The sequence below is a fragment of the Anomaloglossus baeobatrachus genome, chromosome 6, assembly GCF_048569485.1.
Source record: "Anomaloglossus baeobatrachus isolate aAnoBae1 chromosome 6, aAnoBae1.hap1, whole genome shotgun sequence".
In the NCBI taxonomy this organism is placed as follows: Eukaryota; Metazoa; Chordata; class Amphibia; order Anura; family Aromobatidae; genus Anomaloglossus; species Anomaloglossus baeobatrachus.
The window spans coordinates 199158875-199178354 of NC_134358.1; the positions used below are offsets into that span (position 1 = coordinate 199158875).

Here is a 19480-nt window from a genome sequence, read left to right on the forward strand (position 1 = left end):
TATGTATACCCCTTTTCACATGTAAAATGCCATGCAATAAATGGTATAATAATAATAATAATAATAATAATAATAATAATAATAATAATAATAATAAAGATGATGATGTGGTCCTTTAAAAATTGCTTTTGCAAGTGTTGGAAAAATGAGAAATTGCTGATAAAGTTTTAACCCTTCTAACTGCCGGAAAAAAAAATTATGTTTCAAAAATGATGCGAATGTTCAGTGGACATGTGGTAAATGTTATTTATTGACTATTTTCTGTGACTTAACTCTCTGGTTTATTGGCATAAAAATTCAAAGTTTGACAATTGACAAATTTTAAAAAACTTTTCACCAAATTTAAGATATTTTCAAAAATAACTGCAAAAAATGTTGCCCTAAATTTAATTTATCACTAGCATGAAGTACAATATGTCACAAAAACAGTCTTAAAATTACTGGAATCCGTTGAAGAGTTGCAGAGTTGAAAAATTGGCCTGGGAAGGTGAAAAATGGCTGAGGGGTGAAGGGGTTAAGGGCCTTTACACACTGCATTCGTCTCCATGTTCAGTGGTCCCATTGGGGCTTATGTCCGAACCCACCGCAAAACGGGATTTGAGCATGTGCGCCGAAGGGGGCATTAACCATAATGGTGCAGACACAGTCACCATGTGCCCTGTCGTGTCCCAGTTTAGGGCGTATACACCTACTGGAAGTGGACACCCAGATGTCGTAGACTACGTCTGGGTGTCTGCCTCCTGGTTTTAATTGACATTATTATGCAATATTGGTCGCCAAATGCTATATGAAAATACTGTGCTATGAAAAAGTTGCAGTGTAGTGCAAGCTAGGAATTACTTCCTCAGAGCAAACATACAGTATCTATAGAAGTGGTGATAGTGTATGATGCCCTGGCCTATCAGATTGTCACAGGGTATTGTGCAATCTGCCCTTCTGTGCAATATCGACCTCCTTCTTGATTATGGGTCCCCAACTTATGGTGTTGCCAATACCAGCCAATCAAAATCCTAGGAACACTCTGCACCACACCCACCAGACACACCAGTGGACAGCCTGAGTGGAATAGGGTCGCCCACTTGGGGGGGTTGGTAAGGGGAGGTCAGGAGTGTCAGGAGTAGGTCAGTGAAGCGTGAGAACTGAAGGAGAGAGAAGGTCAGGAGCCGGGCTCCTTGGAAGTAACTAGGTGGCAGATGGTGGTCTGGGCCTAGCAGGAGCTGGCCCCCCGGTCGCAGGGGATCATGACAAGGGGTACAGAACTATCAAGGAGGATAGCCGGCGGCCTTGTACCATCACCGGGCCAGGACCAGGGCACGACGGGGTACGTGGACCCTAGGTCAGGGAGTAGCTTCAGGCAACCTGACAATTCACCCAACAAGAATGGAGCCTTCAAGATCCGCTCTCCACCCACTCCATAAATCGGGGTACTAGCGCAACAAGGGGGATAAGACTTTCCACAAAAACGGTCCAGAAAATCCCAAGCTGGAACCCTGAGAGCAAGCTCCCACAGTTAGCCACACTGGGGAGTGGGACCCGACTAGTTTTACCCTACAGGGGCCAACTAGCAAGAGAACTCAGTGCCAAGGGAAAGGTCACAGATCATCAGGCAACACCAGTGAGAACGGGACCCAAACTAGCTCCCCTCGGAGGCAGCGGTGTCCAGAATTTTGGTTTACCAAGTGGTCGGTGTCAGCCTTATGGACTAAGTGAGTACGCAATTGACCCTTTCACCTCCAACAGCACTTTCCAACTCCATCACCAAGTTCCGGGGCATACCCCCTGCCCGTGGAGGGTCACAACACCCGGCTGCCCCCGTCATCACCCGGGGTACTCCCCAACGGTAGCGGTGGTACTCCACCTTACCACACACCACGGGTGGTGTCACGAACTTTAAATCTACAATCCCCTGTAAATACCCACTTTATTTGAGTGGCCGCACGACTCCCGGGTCCGGACGCCTCTCGAGCCACAGCGGGTCCGGATCCGAGCAGCCCGGTTGCTGACATGGGGGCGACACATGTGCATGAGAACTCCCGCTCTATTCGAACAGCGGACCTTAGCCCTGTGCTCTCTTAGCACTGATCATACATGTACAGTTGAAACCAGGAGTACCGTATATATACACATACAATCTAAAAAGACACATATGCATGTTTCCACATATGCAAGTAATAAAAATGCCTTAAAACATTCTCTCCCTTATTATTCTGTCATTTGGCAAATATAAATAATTTTGGTTCCTAATTGACCTAAAATGGGAAAGGTTTATTCTAATTTCATGTCGGATAGTGAGAAAAACATGCATATGTGTCTTTTAGATAGTGTATGTAAACTTCTGGTTGTAAGCCATATACTGTAGGAAAATCCCAGAGCTATCTAAACAATGGAAAATACCGTATACAGAAAACCAACACAGTGCGACCAGACAATATACCAAGATTGCTACATATTTCATTACGGTTCATCTGAAGTGTAAAAGTTGTATTTTTCCCCATATAAAGGGCATTTTAACTATCACCGATTCTTCCCCTCCCCAATGTCAATAACAGGACTTGTTCAACTCTTATGTAGCTCCCAGATGACTTTTGAACTACAGACATTCATCACACCGTATATCACAAAATTGAGTTTCCCCCCCCTCAAATTTTTGAAAATATTTTGTTATATCTTTCAACATTGAAGATATGAAACTTTGATACAATGTAAAGTAGTCAGTGTACAGCTTGTATAACAGTGTAAATTTGGTGTGCCCTCTAAATAAATCAACACACAGCCAGTAATGTCTAAACCATTGGCAACAAAGGTAAGTACGCCCCTAAGTGAAAATGGCCAAATTGTGCCCAAATAGCAATTTTACCTCCCCGATGTCATGTGACTCATTAGTGTTACAAGGTCTCAGGTGTGAATGGGGAGCAGGTGTGGTAAATTTGGTGTTATATCTCACACACTCTCTCATATTGGTCACTGGAAGTTCAACATGGCACCTAAAGGCAAAGAATTCTCTGAGGATCTGAAAAAAATAATTGTTGCTCTACATAAAGATAATCCAATATAAGAAGATTGCCAGAACCCTGAAACTAAGCTGCAGCACAGTGGCCAAAACCATACAGCGGTTTAGCAAGACACGTTCCACTCAGAACAGGCCTGTCATGGTCGACCAAAGAAGTTGAGTGAACGTGCTCAGCGTCATATCCAAAAGTTGTCTCACACAACCTTCTTTTTTAGATCCTCAGAGAATTCTTTGCCATTAGGTGCCATGTTGAACTTCCAGTGACCAATATGAGAGTGTGTGTCAACTGTCAAAATAGGTGTATGAGTGCTGCCAACATTACTGCAGAGATTAAAGGGGTGAGGAGGTACGCCTGTCAGTGCTCAGACCATACGCCACTGTCCCTTGGATTAGATCCAGCTGCCTCCTGTGCTGTGGTCCATTTCTCTCTCCACTGAGCCACAGTTAGCTTGGTGCAGAGTCCTGGTTCTGAACACTTAGTAGCTAGTTGTGTTCATTGCCTTTTTGCCAACAAGTCGCAAAAAAATAGTCTGCCCTATCACATGACGGGTGTACCTATTTAAAGTCCCCCCCAGGCTTCCATTTCCTACTGGTGATATTGCTGAAGTGGACCCTGCTTTCAACTACAGCCTGTTTTTCTTGCGTTTATCCTGGCAGATTATAACTTTTAGTTTACCTTATTTTCTCTGCACCTTCCTCCGAATTCTTAAGGAGGTACGCAAAAACCTCAATAGCAGCTTAGGAAGCGAAGGTCTGAGTGGTTATTTGAGTCATCCAGTTACGGTTCTTCCAGTTTGCGCTGGGGCCTTTAGGGAGTGCGGAGCTGTGACCTCTAGTCTGTACATGAACAGGGCGTGATAGGTGCAGTATTCCAACATAATTACAACCCCAAACACCTCCAAGATGACCACTGACTTGCTAAAGAAACTAAAGGCCCCGTCACACACAGAGATAAATCTTTGGCAGATCTGTGGTTGCAGTGAAATCAAGGACATATTGTTCCATTTGTACACAGCCACAAACCTGGCACTGATTGTCCACAATTTCACTGCAACCACAGATCTGCTGCAGATTTATCTCTGTGTGTGACAGGGTATTAAGGGTAAAGGTGCTGGACTGGCCAAGCTTGTCTCCAGACCTAAACCATATTGAGCATCTGTGTGAAATCCTCAAACTGACGGAGGAGGTGTGCAAGGTTTCTAATATCCACCAGCTCCGTGATGTCGTCATGGAGGAGTGAAGAGCATTCCAGTGGCTCCTGTGAAGCTATTGACACTTTGGGCACCACATTGACAATTATGACACTTTGGGCACCACATTGACAAAATAATGACAATTTGGCCATTTTGTATTCACTTATTTCCAGAGCTTTAGACATTAATGGCTGTGTGTTGAGTTATTTAGAGGGCACACCAAATGTACACTGTTATACAAGCTATACACTGACTACTCTGCATTGTGTCAAAGTGTCATATCGTCAGTGCTGTCCAATGAAAAGATATAATAAAATATTCACAGAAATGTGAGGGGTGTACTCACTTTTGTGATATACTCTACATACACACAGTATAACACCACTCCTGCATAATTATGGAAAGGAAATGGGGAATGAAGCCAAAACATTAATTAATCTTCATTATGGAATAATATCACAATAGCTGACGGCGCTTTTGTTCTAGGAACTAAGGATCTGCTCCGTCAGCTCTTCTCATTCTTTTGCCCTCCACTGTCATCAATGTGACTGTTATTTTATCTTACAGTGAGACGTAATGGATGCATATCCAGTTATTCTCATCTCAAGCTATGTTATGTAGTGCTATGTTTAAGGGGGGGGGGGCTCTTCTTCATAAATGGGTAAAATTGTAAAGTGCTTGTAAAAATAAACAATTTAGAAATTTCCAGCTTATTAAAAATCCTCTTTGTTCATAAGAGGTATTGTTCGTTTTATAGTTTACAGCTCATTGTCAAGGTTACCCAGAACCTCTACAGTCTGTCAGGAGTTGCTGGTTTCCTAGGCAAGAAGTGCGCACTTGCCAGCTCTTGGCTATAGAACTTGCATGAAGCTGGCCGCAATCAACTGCAGTGTGAGTGCGCTCTCCTGAGGCTGCAGAACCAACACCGCCTCTACTATCAGCATCAGAGAGTGTACAGTTTGGGTCAACAGCTCACCCCTGCTACAGGCACAAACTGTTAAAGGGGTTGGCCGGGACTGTTTTATTTCAATTTTTTTTACTACATGTCTAAAAACAAATATGCAGGAAGCTGCTAACTACCTGCCTACTCTGGCCAGCACTGACCTCTGCTGGCACACAGCGGTCACCGACCTTTCCTGGCGGCAAGTCTGCGGATTCTGGTGATGTCACGGTGACAGATCAGAAGCTCGTTTTCTCCTCTCCTCTGTGGACTGGGTGATACTTCCGATATCATACTGATTGATAGTCAGCTCCCCGCTACTTAACTGTGGAGAACCGGCTGTCAATCAGCATGACGTCAGCAATCACACCCTGTTGACAGCGAAGCCCGGAAGAAGAAGAGCTGCGTTGTTGACATGAAGCAGAGGAATCACTGGGAGGAGCTTGCTTGTACTATACAGAGCAGTGCACCATCTGCTCTGCTCACAACCGGCATTCACACAGAGGTCATCAGCTGACCCTCGCATGTCATGACAACCCATTGGCGCCCCGCAATCACATTCTGGGTGCGCTGATGGGAGCAGGGAATGATGCACCCCCTGCCATTGCGTGTTAAATCCCGTTGTTAGAGATTTAACTGGGTAACAGCAGCGGGCAAATCTCTGATCCACCTGTGGCTGTTAGAGACACATGATAGCTGATTAAGTCAGCTGTCATGTGCAGGGAAAGATGTGGACTCGGCCTGTGAGCCCACATCAAAGGCAGGGACACAACATAGGATGTAAATATACGTCAAAAGTTGTGAAGGGGTTTATTTATTTACTAGCTGTACTACCCGGCTTCGTCCGGGTTAATAACTGTTGTTAACAAAATAGAATGTAGTAACAAAAAATTATTCTGCACACAAAAACCACAAAACAAATAGAGAGAAATGTAATTATTAAAAGGCAAAAACTAAGCTAATAGAAACATTTCACAACATATATTTCAACACCACAGATATTCCACACAGATTTAACTAAATTGGCCAAGTAATGTGCTCCGTCTGTCTCTTTCCCAGTCTGCCTGTCTCTGTCTGTGTCTTTTTTTGTCTGTCTCTATCTCTGTTTCTTTCCCCATCTGTCTCTTTCTAGGTCTGTCTCTTTCCCAGGTCTGTCTCTATCCCCGTCTGTCTCCCCGTCTCTTTGTCTGTGTCTTTCCCTGTCTGCCTGTCTCTTTCTATTCCTTTTCCTTCTCTGTCTCTATTTCTCTGTCTCTTTCCCCATCTGTCTCTATCAAGGTCTCTGTCTTTCCCCATCTATCTTTGTCTGTCTCTCTGGCTGTTTCCTCCTTCCCTGTCTGCCTGTCTCTGTCCCTGTCTGCATGTCTGCCTGTCTCTGTCCCTGTCTGCATGTCTGCCTGTCTCTGTCCCTGTCTGCATGTCTGCCTGTCTCTGTCCCTGTCTGCATGTCTGCCTGTCTCTGTCCCTGTCTGCATGTCTGCCTGTCTCTGTCCCTGTCTGCATGTCTGCCTGTCTCTGTCCCTGTCTGCATGTCTGCCTGTCTCTGTCCCTGTCTGCATGTCTGCCTGTCTCTGTCCCTGTCTGCATGTCTGCCTGTCTCTGTCCCTGTCTGCATGTCTGCCTGTCTCTGTCCCTGTCTGCATGTCTGCCTGTCTCTGTCCCTGTCTGCATGTCTGCCTGTCTCTGTCCCTGTCTGCATGTCTGCCTGTCTCTGTCCCTGTCTGCATGTCTGCATGTCTGCCTGTCTCTGTCCCTGTCTGCATGTCTGCATGTCTGCCTGTCTCTGTCCCTGTCTGCATGTCTGCATGTCTGCCTGTCTCTGTCCCTGTCTGCATGTCTGCATGTCTGCCTGTCTCTGTCCCTGTCTGCATGTCTGCATGTCTGCCTGTCTCTTTCCAGGTCTGACTCTGTCACCGCCTGACTCTGTCACCGCCTGACTCTGTCACCGCCTGACTCTGTCACCGCCTGACTCTGTCACCGCCTGACTCTGTCACCGCCTGACTCTGTCACCGCCTGACTCTGTCACCGCCTGACTCTGTCACCGCCTGACTCTGTCACCGCCTGACTCTGTCACCGCCTGACTCTTTCACCGTCTTTGTTCCTATAGCAACCAATCACAGCTCCTACTAATAACCTGTAGTTCCAGGCTCTATTTACTTTAATGGAGGCATGTTTTTTGGAGAGTAACTGTAAAGCGCGGGGTTACATTTTCCTGTCAAAACATAGTCTACGACGTTCCCTGGGTCACATGAGGTGTCTGTGCAAAAATTTCGTAATTGTAAATGCGACGGTGCGGATACACTTTTCGTTTCACTTTTTCCCCATTATGTAGATAGGGGCAAAATTGATTGGTAAATTGGAACGCGCGGGGTTAAAATTTCGCCTCACAACATAGCCTATGACGCTCTCGGGGTCCAGAAGTGTGAGTGTGCAAATATTTGTGGCTGTAGCTGCGACGGTGCAGATGCCAATCCCGGACATACATACATACATACATACATACATACACACACACACACACACACACATATTCAGCTTTATATATTAGATTTTACTCACTTATATAGCACTATTAAATCCACTGCACTTTACAGACGAGATCATTGCTGTCACCATCATTTTTTTTTAATTTATTACCTAACAAAGTAAAAAATGTACAGTGTATCTCAGTGGATAATACAACTGAAGGGAATACTGAAAATTGTGAAAGAAGAGTAAAGAAAGGTGCTACCTGCGGATAAAACAGTTGCAGAATTGGCCCATTGACCACTGAAAAAACAGGACCATTACTGAAATTGGATGCTGACACTTCCAGTCTTGGCATGTGTGTACTAAACCCTGAAGCGATCATAAACACAGGCACTTATACAAACAATTACATTAATTGAATTTCTAAGGACAAAAGGTTACTTTACCGATGCAGCAACTTAAATGAGTTTCTACACACTGCAAGGAGAACTCGGGACTTTTCTTTTTTCATGTTCTTGTAAAACAGGCTGTTTTTAAGAGGTACGGTAAATTATGCTTCATGTATTAGTTTTCACAGTAAGGTTTTTACTTTGTAGCAATTAATGTCTGTCTCTATGTCATGCTGTAACATGTACGAGTTGTATGTTTTATTAATGGGATATTCTCAAGTTATTAAATTGCTCTGATCAGTCAGACAGCATGAAATCAAGCAAGTTTGAAATTGACTTGCTTTTTCTATCTCTGGTCATTCTCCTGCGATGATCAGTTATTTTTCATATTGTACAGCTGGTTTCCATGGAGAGCTTGCAGTACTTACGTTCCAGGAGAGGAGTCAACTCCTAACTTACCAGTCTGCTCTCTTCAGCTTAGTAATTTCTACACATTAGCTCACCTCCCTTTCCATTCCTTTCAGCTCCTTACTAGATATATGCGAGCCTAAAGCCCGCTACACACGCTTCAATATATCTCACAATCCGTCGTTGGGGTCAAGTTGTAAGTGACGCACATCCGGCATCGTTTGTGAGGTATCTGCGTGTGACAGCTACATGCGATCAGGATTGAACGCAAAACCGTTGATCGCAAACACATCGTATCATTCTCTAGAATTGAGCGTTTTGTTGCACGAACCTAGTCAATTGTAACGTGTGACATCCCTCATACGATTTTGTTGTCTGATGCTATGTGCGCAGGTGTGCGCTCTGCACCGCAGCTTAAAAAAGGTCCGCTTCAGAGCGCAGCTAAAAAGCTGCGTTCTGAAGCGCCTCACAATGTCTGTCATGCACTAATCTCTGTCAGTCCGTCACTATCTCTGTCCCTCACTCTCAGTCCATGTCAGTCTATCCCCCTCTCTCATATACTCACCGATCCCCGATCCCTGGCGCTGCACGGCATTCACACTGCTCCGGCGGCTTTTACTGTTTTGAAAAAGCCGGCCGCCCATTAAACAATTTCGTATTCCCTGCTTTCCCCGCCCACCGGCGCCTATGATTGGTTACAGTGAGACACGCCCCCACTCTGAGTGACAGGTGTCACACTGCACCCAATCACAGCAGCCGGTGGGCGTGTCTATACTGTGTAGTGAAATAAATAATTAAATAATTAAAAAAAACGGCGTGCGGTTCCCCCCATTTTTAAAACCAGCCAGATAAAGCCATACGGCTGAAGGCTGGTATTCTCAGGATGGGGAGCTCCACGTTATGGGGAGCCCCCCACCCTAACAATATCAGCCAACAGCCGCCCAGAATTGCCGCATACATTAGATGCGACAGTTCTGGGACTGTCCCCAGCTCTTCCCGATTTACCCTGGTGCGTTGGCAAATCGGGGTAATAAGGAGTTATTGGCAGCCCATAGCTGCCAATAAGTCCTAGATTAATCATGTCAGGCGTCTATGAGACACCCTCCATGATTAATCTGTAAGTTACAGTAAATAAACACACACCCGAAAAAATCCTTTATTAGAAATAAAAACACACACATATACCCTGGTTCACCACTTTAATCAGCCCCAAAAAGCCCTCCTTGTCCGGCGTAATCCAGGATGATCCAGCGTCGCATCAAACGCAGCTGCATGGAGGTGACCGGAGCCGCAGCAGACACAGCCGCTCCGGTCACCTCCATGCAGCAAATGAAGACAGCCGTGCGATCAGCTGCTGTCACTGAGGTTACCCGCGGCCACCGGTGGATGCAGCGGTGGCCGCGGGTAACCTCAGTGACAGCAGCTGATCGCGCGGCTGTGTTCATTTGCTGTGTGGAGGTGACCGGAGCGGCTGTGTCTGCTGCGGCTCCGGTCACCTCCATGCAGCTGCGCTGGATGCGACGCTGGATCATCCTGGATTACGCCGGACATGGAGGGCTTTTTGGGGCTGATTAAAGTGGTGAACCAGGGTATATGTGTGTGTTTTTATTTCTAATAAAGGATTTTTTTCTGGTGTGTGTGTTTATTTACTGTAACTTACAGATTAATCATGGAGGGTGTCTCATAGACGCCTGACATGATTAATCTAGGACTTATTGGCAGCTATGGGCTGCCAATAACTCCTTATTACCCCGATTTGCCAACGCACCAGGGTAAATCGGGAAGAGCCGGGTACAGTCCCAGAACTGTCGCATCTAATGTATGCGGCAATTCTGGGCGGCTGTTGGCTGATATTGTTAGGGTGGGGGGCTCCCCATAACGTGGAGCTCCCCATCCTGAGAATACCAGCCTTCAGCCGTATGGCTTTATCTGGCTGGTTTTAAAAATGGGGGGAACCGCACGCCGTTTTTTTTAATTATTTAATTATTTATTTCACTACACAGTATAGACACGCCCACCGGCTGCTGTGATTGGGTGCAGTGTGACACCTGTCACTCAGAGTGGGGGCGTGTCTCACTGTAACCAATCATAGGCGCTGGTGGGCGGGGAAAGCAGGGAATACGAAATTGTTTAATGGGCGGCCGGCTTTTTCAAAACAGTAAAAGCCGCCGGAGCAGTGTGAATGCCGTGCAACGCGGCGCCGGGGATCGGTGAGTATATGAGAGAGGGCTGCTAACTTCAGTTACTCAGGGGATTAGTGGTCACCGGTGAGTCTTCACTGGTGACCGCTAATCAGGACGCGACACAGACAGAGCCGCAGCATCACAATGAAGTCGGGTGAAGTTCACCCGAGTTCATTCTGACAGTGCGGCTCTGTCTGTGTCTGCTGTCATCTGCCATTCAGCTCTGCTACATGGCTGTCTGTGTCTGCTGTTAGCGGCCATGTAGCAGAGCTGAATGGCAGATGACATAGTAAAAACGCATCCCACATTACACACGCTTGGCAAGTCAATAAATAAAAAAAAAAAAAAGGTGCTCAATGCATACGTCACAAAACACATGATCTAAAGGATCGCACACAAAATTGACCAATTTAACATAGACTACTAACGCTCGTGTGACAGCAAATGAACGACCAACGTGAAATCTCATAGATCCCGTATGCAACCTGGGCGTGTCACATCGCAAATGCGATTGTACAACTAATTGCAACGTGTAAAGTGGGCTTAAGGTTCAATGTTCGAGGTTTGGAAACAGATTCCAAAACAATAAAGTTCAGGTTCGAAGTTCGAGTGAGTTACGACTGCAAACCACTCAAGCGAGCAGCGCTGTGCTTGGGTATGAGTGATGCTCATTCCTGTGCAAGCCACTTACAGTGTTTGAACAGCTCACATTTGGAATAAAATCAGCGTGATCAGATGCAGCCGTGCACACAAAAAAAGAAAAATAAATCAATCACAGCCATCATCTGCTGGCGGCAAGTAAGAAGAGGGCTAAAGCGGGTTTTACACGCTACAATATATCTAATGATGTGTCGGCGGGGTCACGTCGTAAGTGACGCACATCCGGCATCGTTAGTGATATTGTAGTGTGTAAAACCTACGTGCGATTGAACGAATAAACGTTGATCGCATAAAAATTGAACGTCGGGTTGTTCAATGTTCCCGAGGCAGCACATATCGCAGTATGTGACACCCCGGGAATGATTAACTGCAGCTTACCTGCGTCCCGCGGCTCCCGTCTGCTATGCCGAAGGAAGGAGGTGGGCAGAATGTTTATGTACCGCTCATCTCCGCCCCTCCGCTTCTATTGGCCGGCTGCCGTGTGACGTCGCTGTGACGCCAAACGTCCCTCCCACTCCAGGAAGTGGATGTTCGCCGCCCACATCGAGGTTGTATGGTAGGTAAGTACGTGTGACGCCAATTAATCGTTTGTGCGACACGGTCAACAAATTGAACGTGCCGCACATACGATGGGGGCGTGTCACATCGCATATGATATCGGATGCTTAATTGTAAGGTGTAAAGCAGGCTTTAGATTGTGAGCCCGCCTCAAAGTCAGGGAACCAGTATATGTCGGTAAGTGGTTAAAGGGCTACACAGTCATATAAATGATTTGCAGGGCTACAGTTTCAGACAGGTTCCCTTTATAATTTCTACACAGGTGTCTGGAGTCAGTCATGCACACAGTAATGTTTCAACTGAGATCCACACAGGACAAGATTTTTTCCCTTTTACATACAATCAAGGAATGTAATATACAGTACATATAACTGGATCTCTGCCTGCAGGCACATACTAGCAGGGAATCGTGTTTACTTGTGTCTGAGGTTTTTTAATCCCAACTTATATAAATAAACACATAATTTTGTACTTTCTGCACCAGCAGTAATTCTTCATCAAGTCTTGGTAGGTTTTTCTTAATATAATTGAGACTAAGACCGAGACAGCAGAGGTGTAAATACAAAACGGAGGCCGACATGCCGCAAAGGCCACGGGCCAAACAGAAAATTAATTCTGGATTCTTTTATTTCCAAAATTAATTCAGACCCCAAAATGTACGTAGACCTTACACCAGACACCTAATTCACCTGACAAGAGACCTAAACAAATTTAGACCCCGTGAAGGTGGACTCCACTTGATTTGTCATACATTGCCTCCCATCCCAGTCACTGCACAGAGGTAGTGGGTGAAGCACAAAGGCCTGGGATGTGTATATAGGACTACATAATGGGCTGGGCCAAGGACATTGGGCGGGACGGTACCGCTGCTTGGAGCGCCACTGGGCTGGGCATAATTGTGCTGGCATCTTGCAGTAAGCATTATACTTGGCACATGAGCCAGTACTGCCAACTTATACTAGTACGTGAGTTCTGTTCTGCAGAACTGATCTAGAACTGGGCATTTCTGACCCGATTTGTATTGCCGTATTGACACACTTTTGTGCATTATTTGTTATTTTGGCTGCCATTTTTTTCTCACAATTCATAGGTCACATTAGAGTACAGTATTGTAGTGTGCATGCGCCGGCGGTCTTTAACCTTTCCTTGCGCCTGCGCATTACAGTACTTTGATCTGCCCTGAGTAGGATGTGTGTGTGGATGAGATAGGACACGTCATCCATACACGGCTGGGTAGAAGGCGGATGGCAATTGCCGCAGAGAGGAGGAGCCAGGCTGGAGAACAGCGACACCTATCGGCCCGGCCGCCCCTATGTGGGTATTATAAAAGTGAATTTTACGTTCTATAGCATAGCCTGGGCTCTTATATACAGTATTCTGTAATGCTGCATATAAGGGGTCACTGGTGGTGGCCGCAGCTTATAGGCGCCAAATCTGGTGACATGTTCCCTTTAAAGAGTCCCAAAAAGATGCCAATCAGAAAACTCTTAATCCAGGGAGGAATTGGGGTTAAATGCACCAAAAAAGTGTGAAATTTAAGAAAAGTCCCATTTCATGAATATGTCTAAAACATCTAATAAGCAAAGTTGTCTAGGGAAAAATAAATCTATGAACTGTTTTTTGCTATATAATCTGAGAGCAGCATAATATAGGGCAAGAAAGCCTGATTCCAGGGATGTGTCACTTACTAGACTGTTTGGTGCAGTTTTGATAGAATTACGATTTTGTCTGATGTAAATGTAGCAGAGCAAAGTTTTCAGCTATGTGTATATATCTGCCCACACTACTGACTGGCAGCTTACTTAGTATACTATGTACTGTCAGCAAGCTGCCAATCAGTGGTGGGGGGTTAAGGGTACTTTACACGCTGCGATATCGCTAATGATTTATCGTCGGGGTCACGGTGTTTGTGACGCACATCCGGCGTCGTTAGTAACATTGCAGCGTGTGACACGTATGAGCGACCTACAACAAATGCAAGAGAGACAAAAATCGTTGGTTTTGGAGAGGTCGTCCAAAAACCAAAAATCATTGTCTGGTGAGTAGCGATGTTGTTCGTCGTTCCTGTGGCACCACACATCGCTATGTGTGACACTGCAGGAACGACAAACATCTCCTTACCTGCGTCCACCGGCAATGAGGAAGGAAGGAGGTGGGCGGGATGTTACGTCCCGCCCCTCCGCTTCTATTGGCCGGCCGCTTAGTGACACCGCAGTGACGTCGCTATGACGCCAAGCACACCTCCCCCTTGAGGGAGGGATTGTTCGGCGGTCACAGCGACGTCACTGGACAGGTATGTGCGTGTGACGCTGCCGTAGCGATAATGTTCGCTACAGTAGCGATCACCACATATCGCTCAAACGACAGGGGCGGGTGCTAACGCTAGCAACATCACTAGCAATCGCTAGCGATGTCTAAGCGTGTAAAGCACCCTTTACACACATAAGCCTGACTGCTGTCCATGTGAGCTGTAGTCCGGCAGTGAATCTCCTGCTGATAAAACCGATTGTATTGAAACTACATCGCATAGACTAATAAGTGACACATCTCTGAAATCAGGCTCTTGTGCCCTATATTATTGCACTAAACATACACAGAATAAGGTGCAAAAAATTAAGCTAATAAAAAGAAGAAAACTACGACAGAAAAGTGGGATAAAAAAGATGAATCGGAGCCTACATCTTCTCTTTTTATATCTTCAGTGCTTAGGATGTCTGAAAATGCTCTTTAAAGAGGTCTTCCCATCTTGAAAACATTTCTTTAAATTGAAGTTGACCAGACAATTAGTGAAAAGGCGTTAAAAATTCCAGTGGACCAGGCAGAAAAAGCTGTGGTATGTCATACATTTTGTTGCAATGAAATTTTGATATAGCATCTCGCTCATGTCCACATGTCAGAAATTCAACCAGTTAAGTCAAGAGATATCATAAAATTGAAATATAAACACTGCAGATAATGATCTAAAATTAAAAAAAAAAAAACACAAGGAAAGATAAAACAGGTAAATCTTAAAGGGAACCTGTCAGGTCCAATATGTACCCAGAACCATGAGCATTTCTGAGTGCATAGTGCTAATACCTGTCTAACTGTCCCTGTATACACTAGCATATATAAAGAGATATAAAGCGAGAGGTGAGTGAGATCATCCTCTGATGCTGCGCATTCCTTAGCATGTTAGCATGCCCACAGGGGCGTACTAACATGCTAATGGGGGCGACTGGCCAGGGGAACTAACGCCCAGGGGACTAGTGCCCTCGCTCATTAGCATACGGTAAAAGATCTTTAGAAATACTTTTTCTATAGATCTCCTTATCTATGCTAGTGTATACAGGGACGGTTAGACAGGGATTAGCAATATGCATCCAGAACTGCTCATGGTTCTGGGTACATATTGCACCTGACAGGTTCCCTTTAAGGTTTGCTTACGTCATCTAATTATATAGAGGTAAGGACTCAAACTGAACAATGTTATGGAAATGCTTACCACCTTTGTTGTCCTACTAAACTTGGACCTGCAGAAGGTTGTGATGGAGCCGGTGCACTTAGTCCAGGTTTCTGAACCGTATTAATGTGCTGTTGCTTAATCCAACCACGCCCTGTTGCCATTGTAAAATTTGAACGCTCACCTGCAAAAAAAAAGGAGGTAATTCATCCACATGGTAAGAGTCACATGCATGGTACTTGACATCACATTCAGCAGAGACTAAAACAATAGGCTATTATTGTGCTATACACTAAGTTTCAATCGTTTTTGGGAAAAGAGCGGTGCCTCAATAGCCATTTACTAAGTGAAAGTCTTAAAAAAAACGATATAAATGTAGTTTCTCCAGTGTAAAGCGAGCCTGATCATTTAAAGGGCTTGTCCAGGGCTTTAACATTGATGATCTATCCTTAAGATAAGCCATTTTCTGATCGGTGGGGGGACACCTCCTGGCTCCACCACAATCAGCTGTTCCCAGTGCTGCTGCCGTATGGAACTACTTGGTTGCAGAGCCGCACAGTCCAGCTCTGTCAGCTGCCCAGTGGCCAAAGCTGGGTACTGTATATCCGCCTCCTACTCGAATCAACAGAGGTCGGATGGGCAGTACTCAGCAGCAGACACTATTCTGTCCACTGAATTTTGCTTTGCAGCTCCGAAACTGAGTAGTTCCAGCCAGCAGCGTCCCTGGGAACAGCTGATCGGTGTGGGGGCAACACCTGGCACCACCGCCAATCAGACATTGATGACTAAGGACATTGATGTGCTAAGGATAGGTCATAATTGTTAAAGCCCCAGACAAACCCTTCAAATTGAAGGGGTTGTCTGCAATTAAAACTTGGTTTCTTTGAAGGCTTGCAGAGGTGAAAAGTTAACTGTTATACTCACCTTCCCCAAGTCCACAGGATGGCATTCTGCAGAGGCCCCACTCCGAGTTGGCAGGTTGCAGCGGTGACATCATGGCTGACCACAACTTTATCAACCACAAAAACAACCCTGCAGGTCAGACGTAGTCCACATGAGGTCCCACGACGATTCACTCTGCTACATCTGAACGTCACAGCATGCGATCATGGAACATGACTGCCCGCTGTGAGCTCCAAAGAATGAATGAGCTGCAGCGATCAGCGGTGAAACGTCACTCAAGTTAGTCACAGTAGGAGCTAGAGTCCTCCACATGTGACCGCACTACGCTTCCCCAACCGACACTGTCAGTGTTAAAGAGCTGGCAAGGTATGGGGCACGGCCCCGCACTTTAACAGTGACCGTGCTGGCCAGAGACAAAGGCATGAGAGGCATCCCCCACACTCCCTGACCGTCGGTCGGCACTGTCAGTGACAAAGGGCTGGTGGGATGGGGGGCATGGACCTGCACTTTAAGCCAGAGTACTTCAAGTCACCAGAGGTCATACCATGGGAACCCAGTTTTGACCTTCGGTGAACTGAGTGATGTCACTGCTTGCAGCCGGGTGCCGCTTGTGAGTGTTTTCTGGAGCCTGGAGAGATCGGACATGTTTTTGATCTCTCTGGGCTTGGATGTAACAGAGCCAGGACTGTCATGGGACGTCGTATGGATTACGGCGGAACTTCAAGTGTCTTTTCGGGGTTAATAAAGAGGGTGCTCTATTTTATTTTAAATAAAGGATTTTTTTCTGTTTATGTGTTTATTTCTTTTTACTTATTGGATTAATGATTGGGGGTCTCATAGACTACCTATCCATCATTAATTCTGGGCTTGATGATAGCTGTGCACTGTCATTAACCCCTATCACCACACCAGAGCGATCGGCAAGAGTCTGGTAAAGCGCTGGGTTTGTTGCATCTAATGCATGCAACAATTTTGGGGAGGCTGCAGGCTGCTATTCTTAGTCTGAGGGATTATCTCAATAATCATGGGACGCCCTAGGCTGAGAATACCAGCCCCCAGCTGTTGGGCATCAAAATTGGGTGGGACCGCACGCCGTTTTTTAAAATTATTTATTTAACTAATTAAAATTTTAAAAAAGCCGCATGCTTTTTTTTCTTATTTTGATAAACAGTCAAGATAAGTGCGCGGCTGGAGGCTGCAGCCTGTAGCCATGGGCTTTATCTGAGCTGGGTATCAATGTTGGGGGGCCTTACGCCCTAATTGTTTTATTTATTTCTTTATTTTTGCACCATGATACTGACCCGCAGACAGCGCCTGTGATTGGTTGCAGTCAGATGCTGTCACACAGGCTGGGACGTGTCTGACAGTAAGCCATCACAGACACCAGGATGGCCGGTGGGTGGGGAAAGCAGTGCATACGGATGAGCAATGACAAGCTGCCCAGGAAGTGAAGGAGAGGCCGCAGGAGCAGTGTACAGCCGCGCATTAGTCTTCGCAAGTATGAAGCGCTCACTTCATTCTTATTTTCTTTATTTTTCCCTTTATTATTATTTTTTTTTTAATTCCCCCAGTGCCGGATCAGGATCAATATCTGTAATCCCGGGCATGGGCCTGGCTCCTGGGCACGTATGAAACCGCATAGATCCGGACTTTTACAGTCCGGGTCCGCCCACCACTATTTACTATTAAAACTTGACAAGATTTTCCTGATATCCCTAAGGGGTACTTTGCACGTTGCAACATCGCTACTGCGATATCGTCAGGGTCAAATCGAAAGTGATGCACATCCGGCGCCGGTAACGACGTCGCAACGTGTAAAGCCTAGATGCGCCGATAATCGATCGCAAAAGCGTCGTAAATCGGCGATCTGTGTAGCGTTGGACATTTTCATAATGTCGCACCAATAGGAGATACGATGTTGTTCCTCGTTCCTGCGGCAGCACACATCACTGTGTGTGAAGCCGCAGGAGCGAGGAACATCTCCTTACCTGCCTCCACTGCCAATGCATAAAACCGGAAAAAGAAAGACGGGTTTTTTGCCGCGCTATGAACCACAAAGCTGAAGATTTCTTAAAAGTATTCTTTTATTGAGCCATTCCAACGCGTTTCAAAGGCATATCCGCCTTCTTCTTCAGGGAAAAAGAAACATCTGATTTGATGTTTCTTTTTCCCTGAAGAAGAAGAAGAATACTTTTAAGAAATCTTCAGCTTTGTGGTTCATAGCGCGGCAAAAAACCCGTCTTTCTTTTTCCGTTTTTTTCCGATTTTATGCAGTAACCTCACTTTGACGGGGCCGCTGCTGAACCATCCTAGCACTCCCATACGTCTGTACAGGGGTTGTGACTGGCACAACCTGACCAGGTGAGTGCATACATTCTCTCTACCCTTCAAACCCAAATACCGGGTAAGACCCTATTGCGCCTTTCTTTCCCGACTACAGATTCTCTCAAGTCCCCTGCCAATGCGGAAGGAAGGATGTGGGCGGGAAGTTTACGGCCCGCTCTTCTCCGCCCCTCCGCTTCTATTGGCCGCCTGCCGTGTGACGTCGCTGTGACGCTGCACGACCCGCACCCTTAGGAAGGAGGCAGGTCGCCGGCCAGAGCGACATCGCAGGGCAGGTAAGTGCGTGTGAAGCTGCCGTAGCGATAATGTTCGCTACGGCAGCAATCACCACATATCGTATGTACGACGGGGGCGGGTACTATCGCGCTCGGCATCGCTAGCATCGGCTAGCGATGTCGCAGTGTGCAAAGTACCCCTAATACTTCTGTTTACTTCTCATTGCCTAGGGGACAGGCCACCACAGTGGTCCAGCAGCTGTTCCACAACATGAACATTGCTTTCAAGCTCTTCTGTATTGAACATGTAAGAAATGCACTGAAACTAACCGGGATTGCTGGAGCACAATGTTAGCTTCGATCCTGGACCGCTGCAGTGCTTCTCCGCCTCCAATGCTGCCGAGGAAAACCTGTGTCATACAGCAGCATCTGGAGAGCACAGATCGGGCCAGCGCTGCAGCAAAGCTGTGGGTCTGAACTGTCCAACAAGCAAACGTTTCCCAGCAATCAATAAGTCAGCTGGCTAGCAAGTAGTGTGCTCCTGAAGACAGAACAATTCCTTTAAGGCTGCTTTCACACATCCGGCTTGAGCTCTGCGGCTCAATCCGGCTGTGCAAGCTATGCAACGGATGCGGTGAAAACACCGCATCCTTTGCATAAGTTTTTCCTTTGCGGCCAGTCCGGTTTTTGCCACTTGCGGCATGCTACTGAGCATGCGCAGTGGCAAAAACCGCATGCGGCGGCCGGATGCGGTTATTGCCGCATCC

At 46.2% G+C, this 19480-nt stretch overlaps 1 protein-coding gene across 4 annotated transcripts in view; it reads right to left on the reverse strand.

Moving 5' to 3' along the window:
• The window catches only part of FBXO15 (F-box protein 15), a 122574-nt gene that overhangs the window by 96241 nt on the left and 6853 nt on the right, over positions 1-19480 (reverse strand). For 3 of the 4 annotated variants that reach the window (XM_075314615.1, XM_075314618.1, XM_075314613.1), the window contains exon 2: positions 15295-15436. In XM_075314615.1, the coding sequence (XP_075170730.1) occupies positions 15295-15416 (122 nt within the window). In that variant the 5' untranslated portion in view covers positions 15417-15436. The remainder of the gene's footprint in view (positions 1-15294; positions 15437-19480) is intronic. The other variant, XM_075314616.1, reaches the window with a different exon arrangement.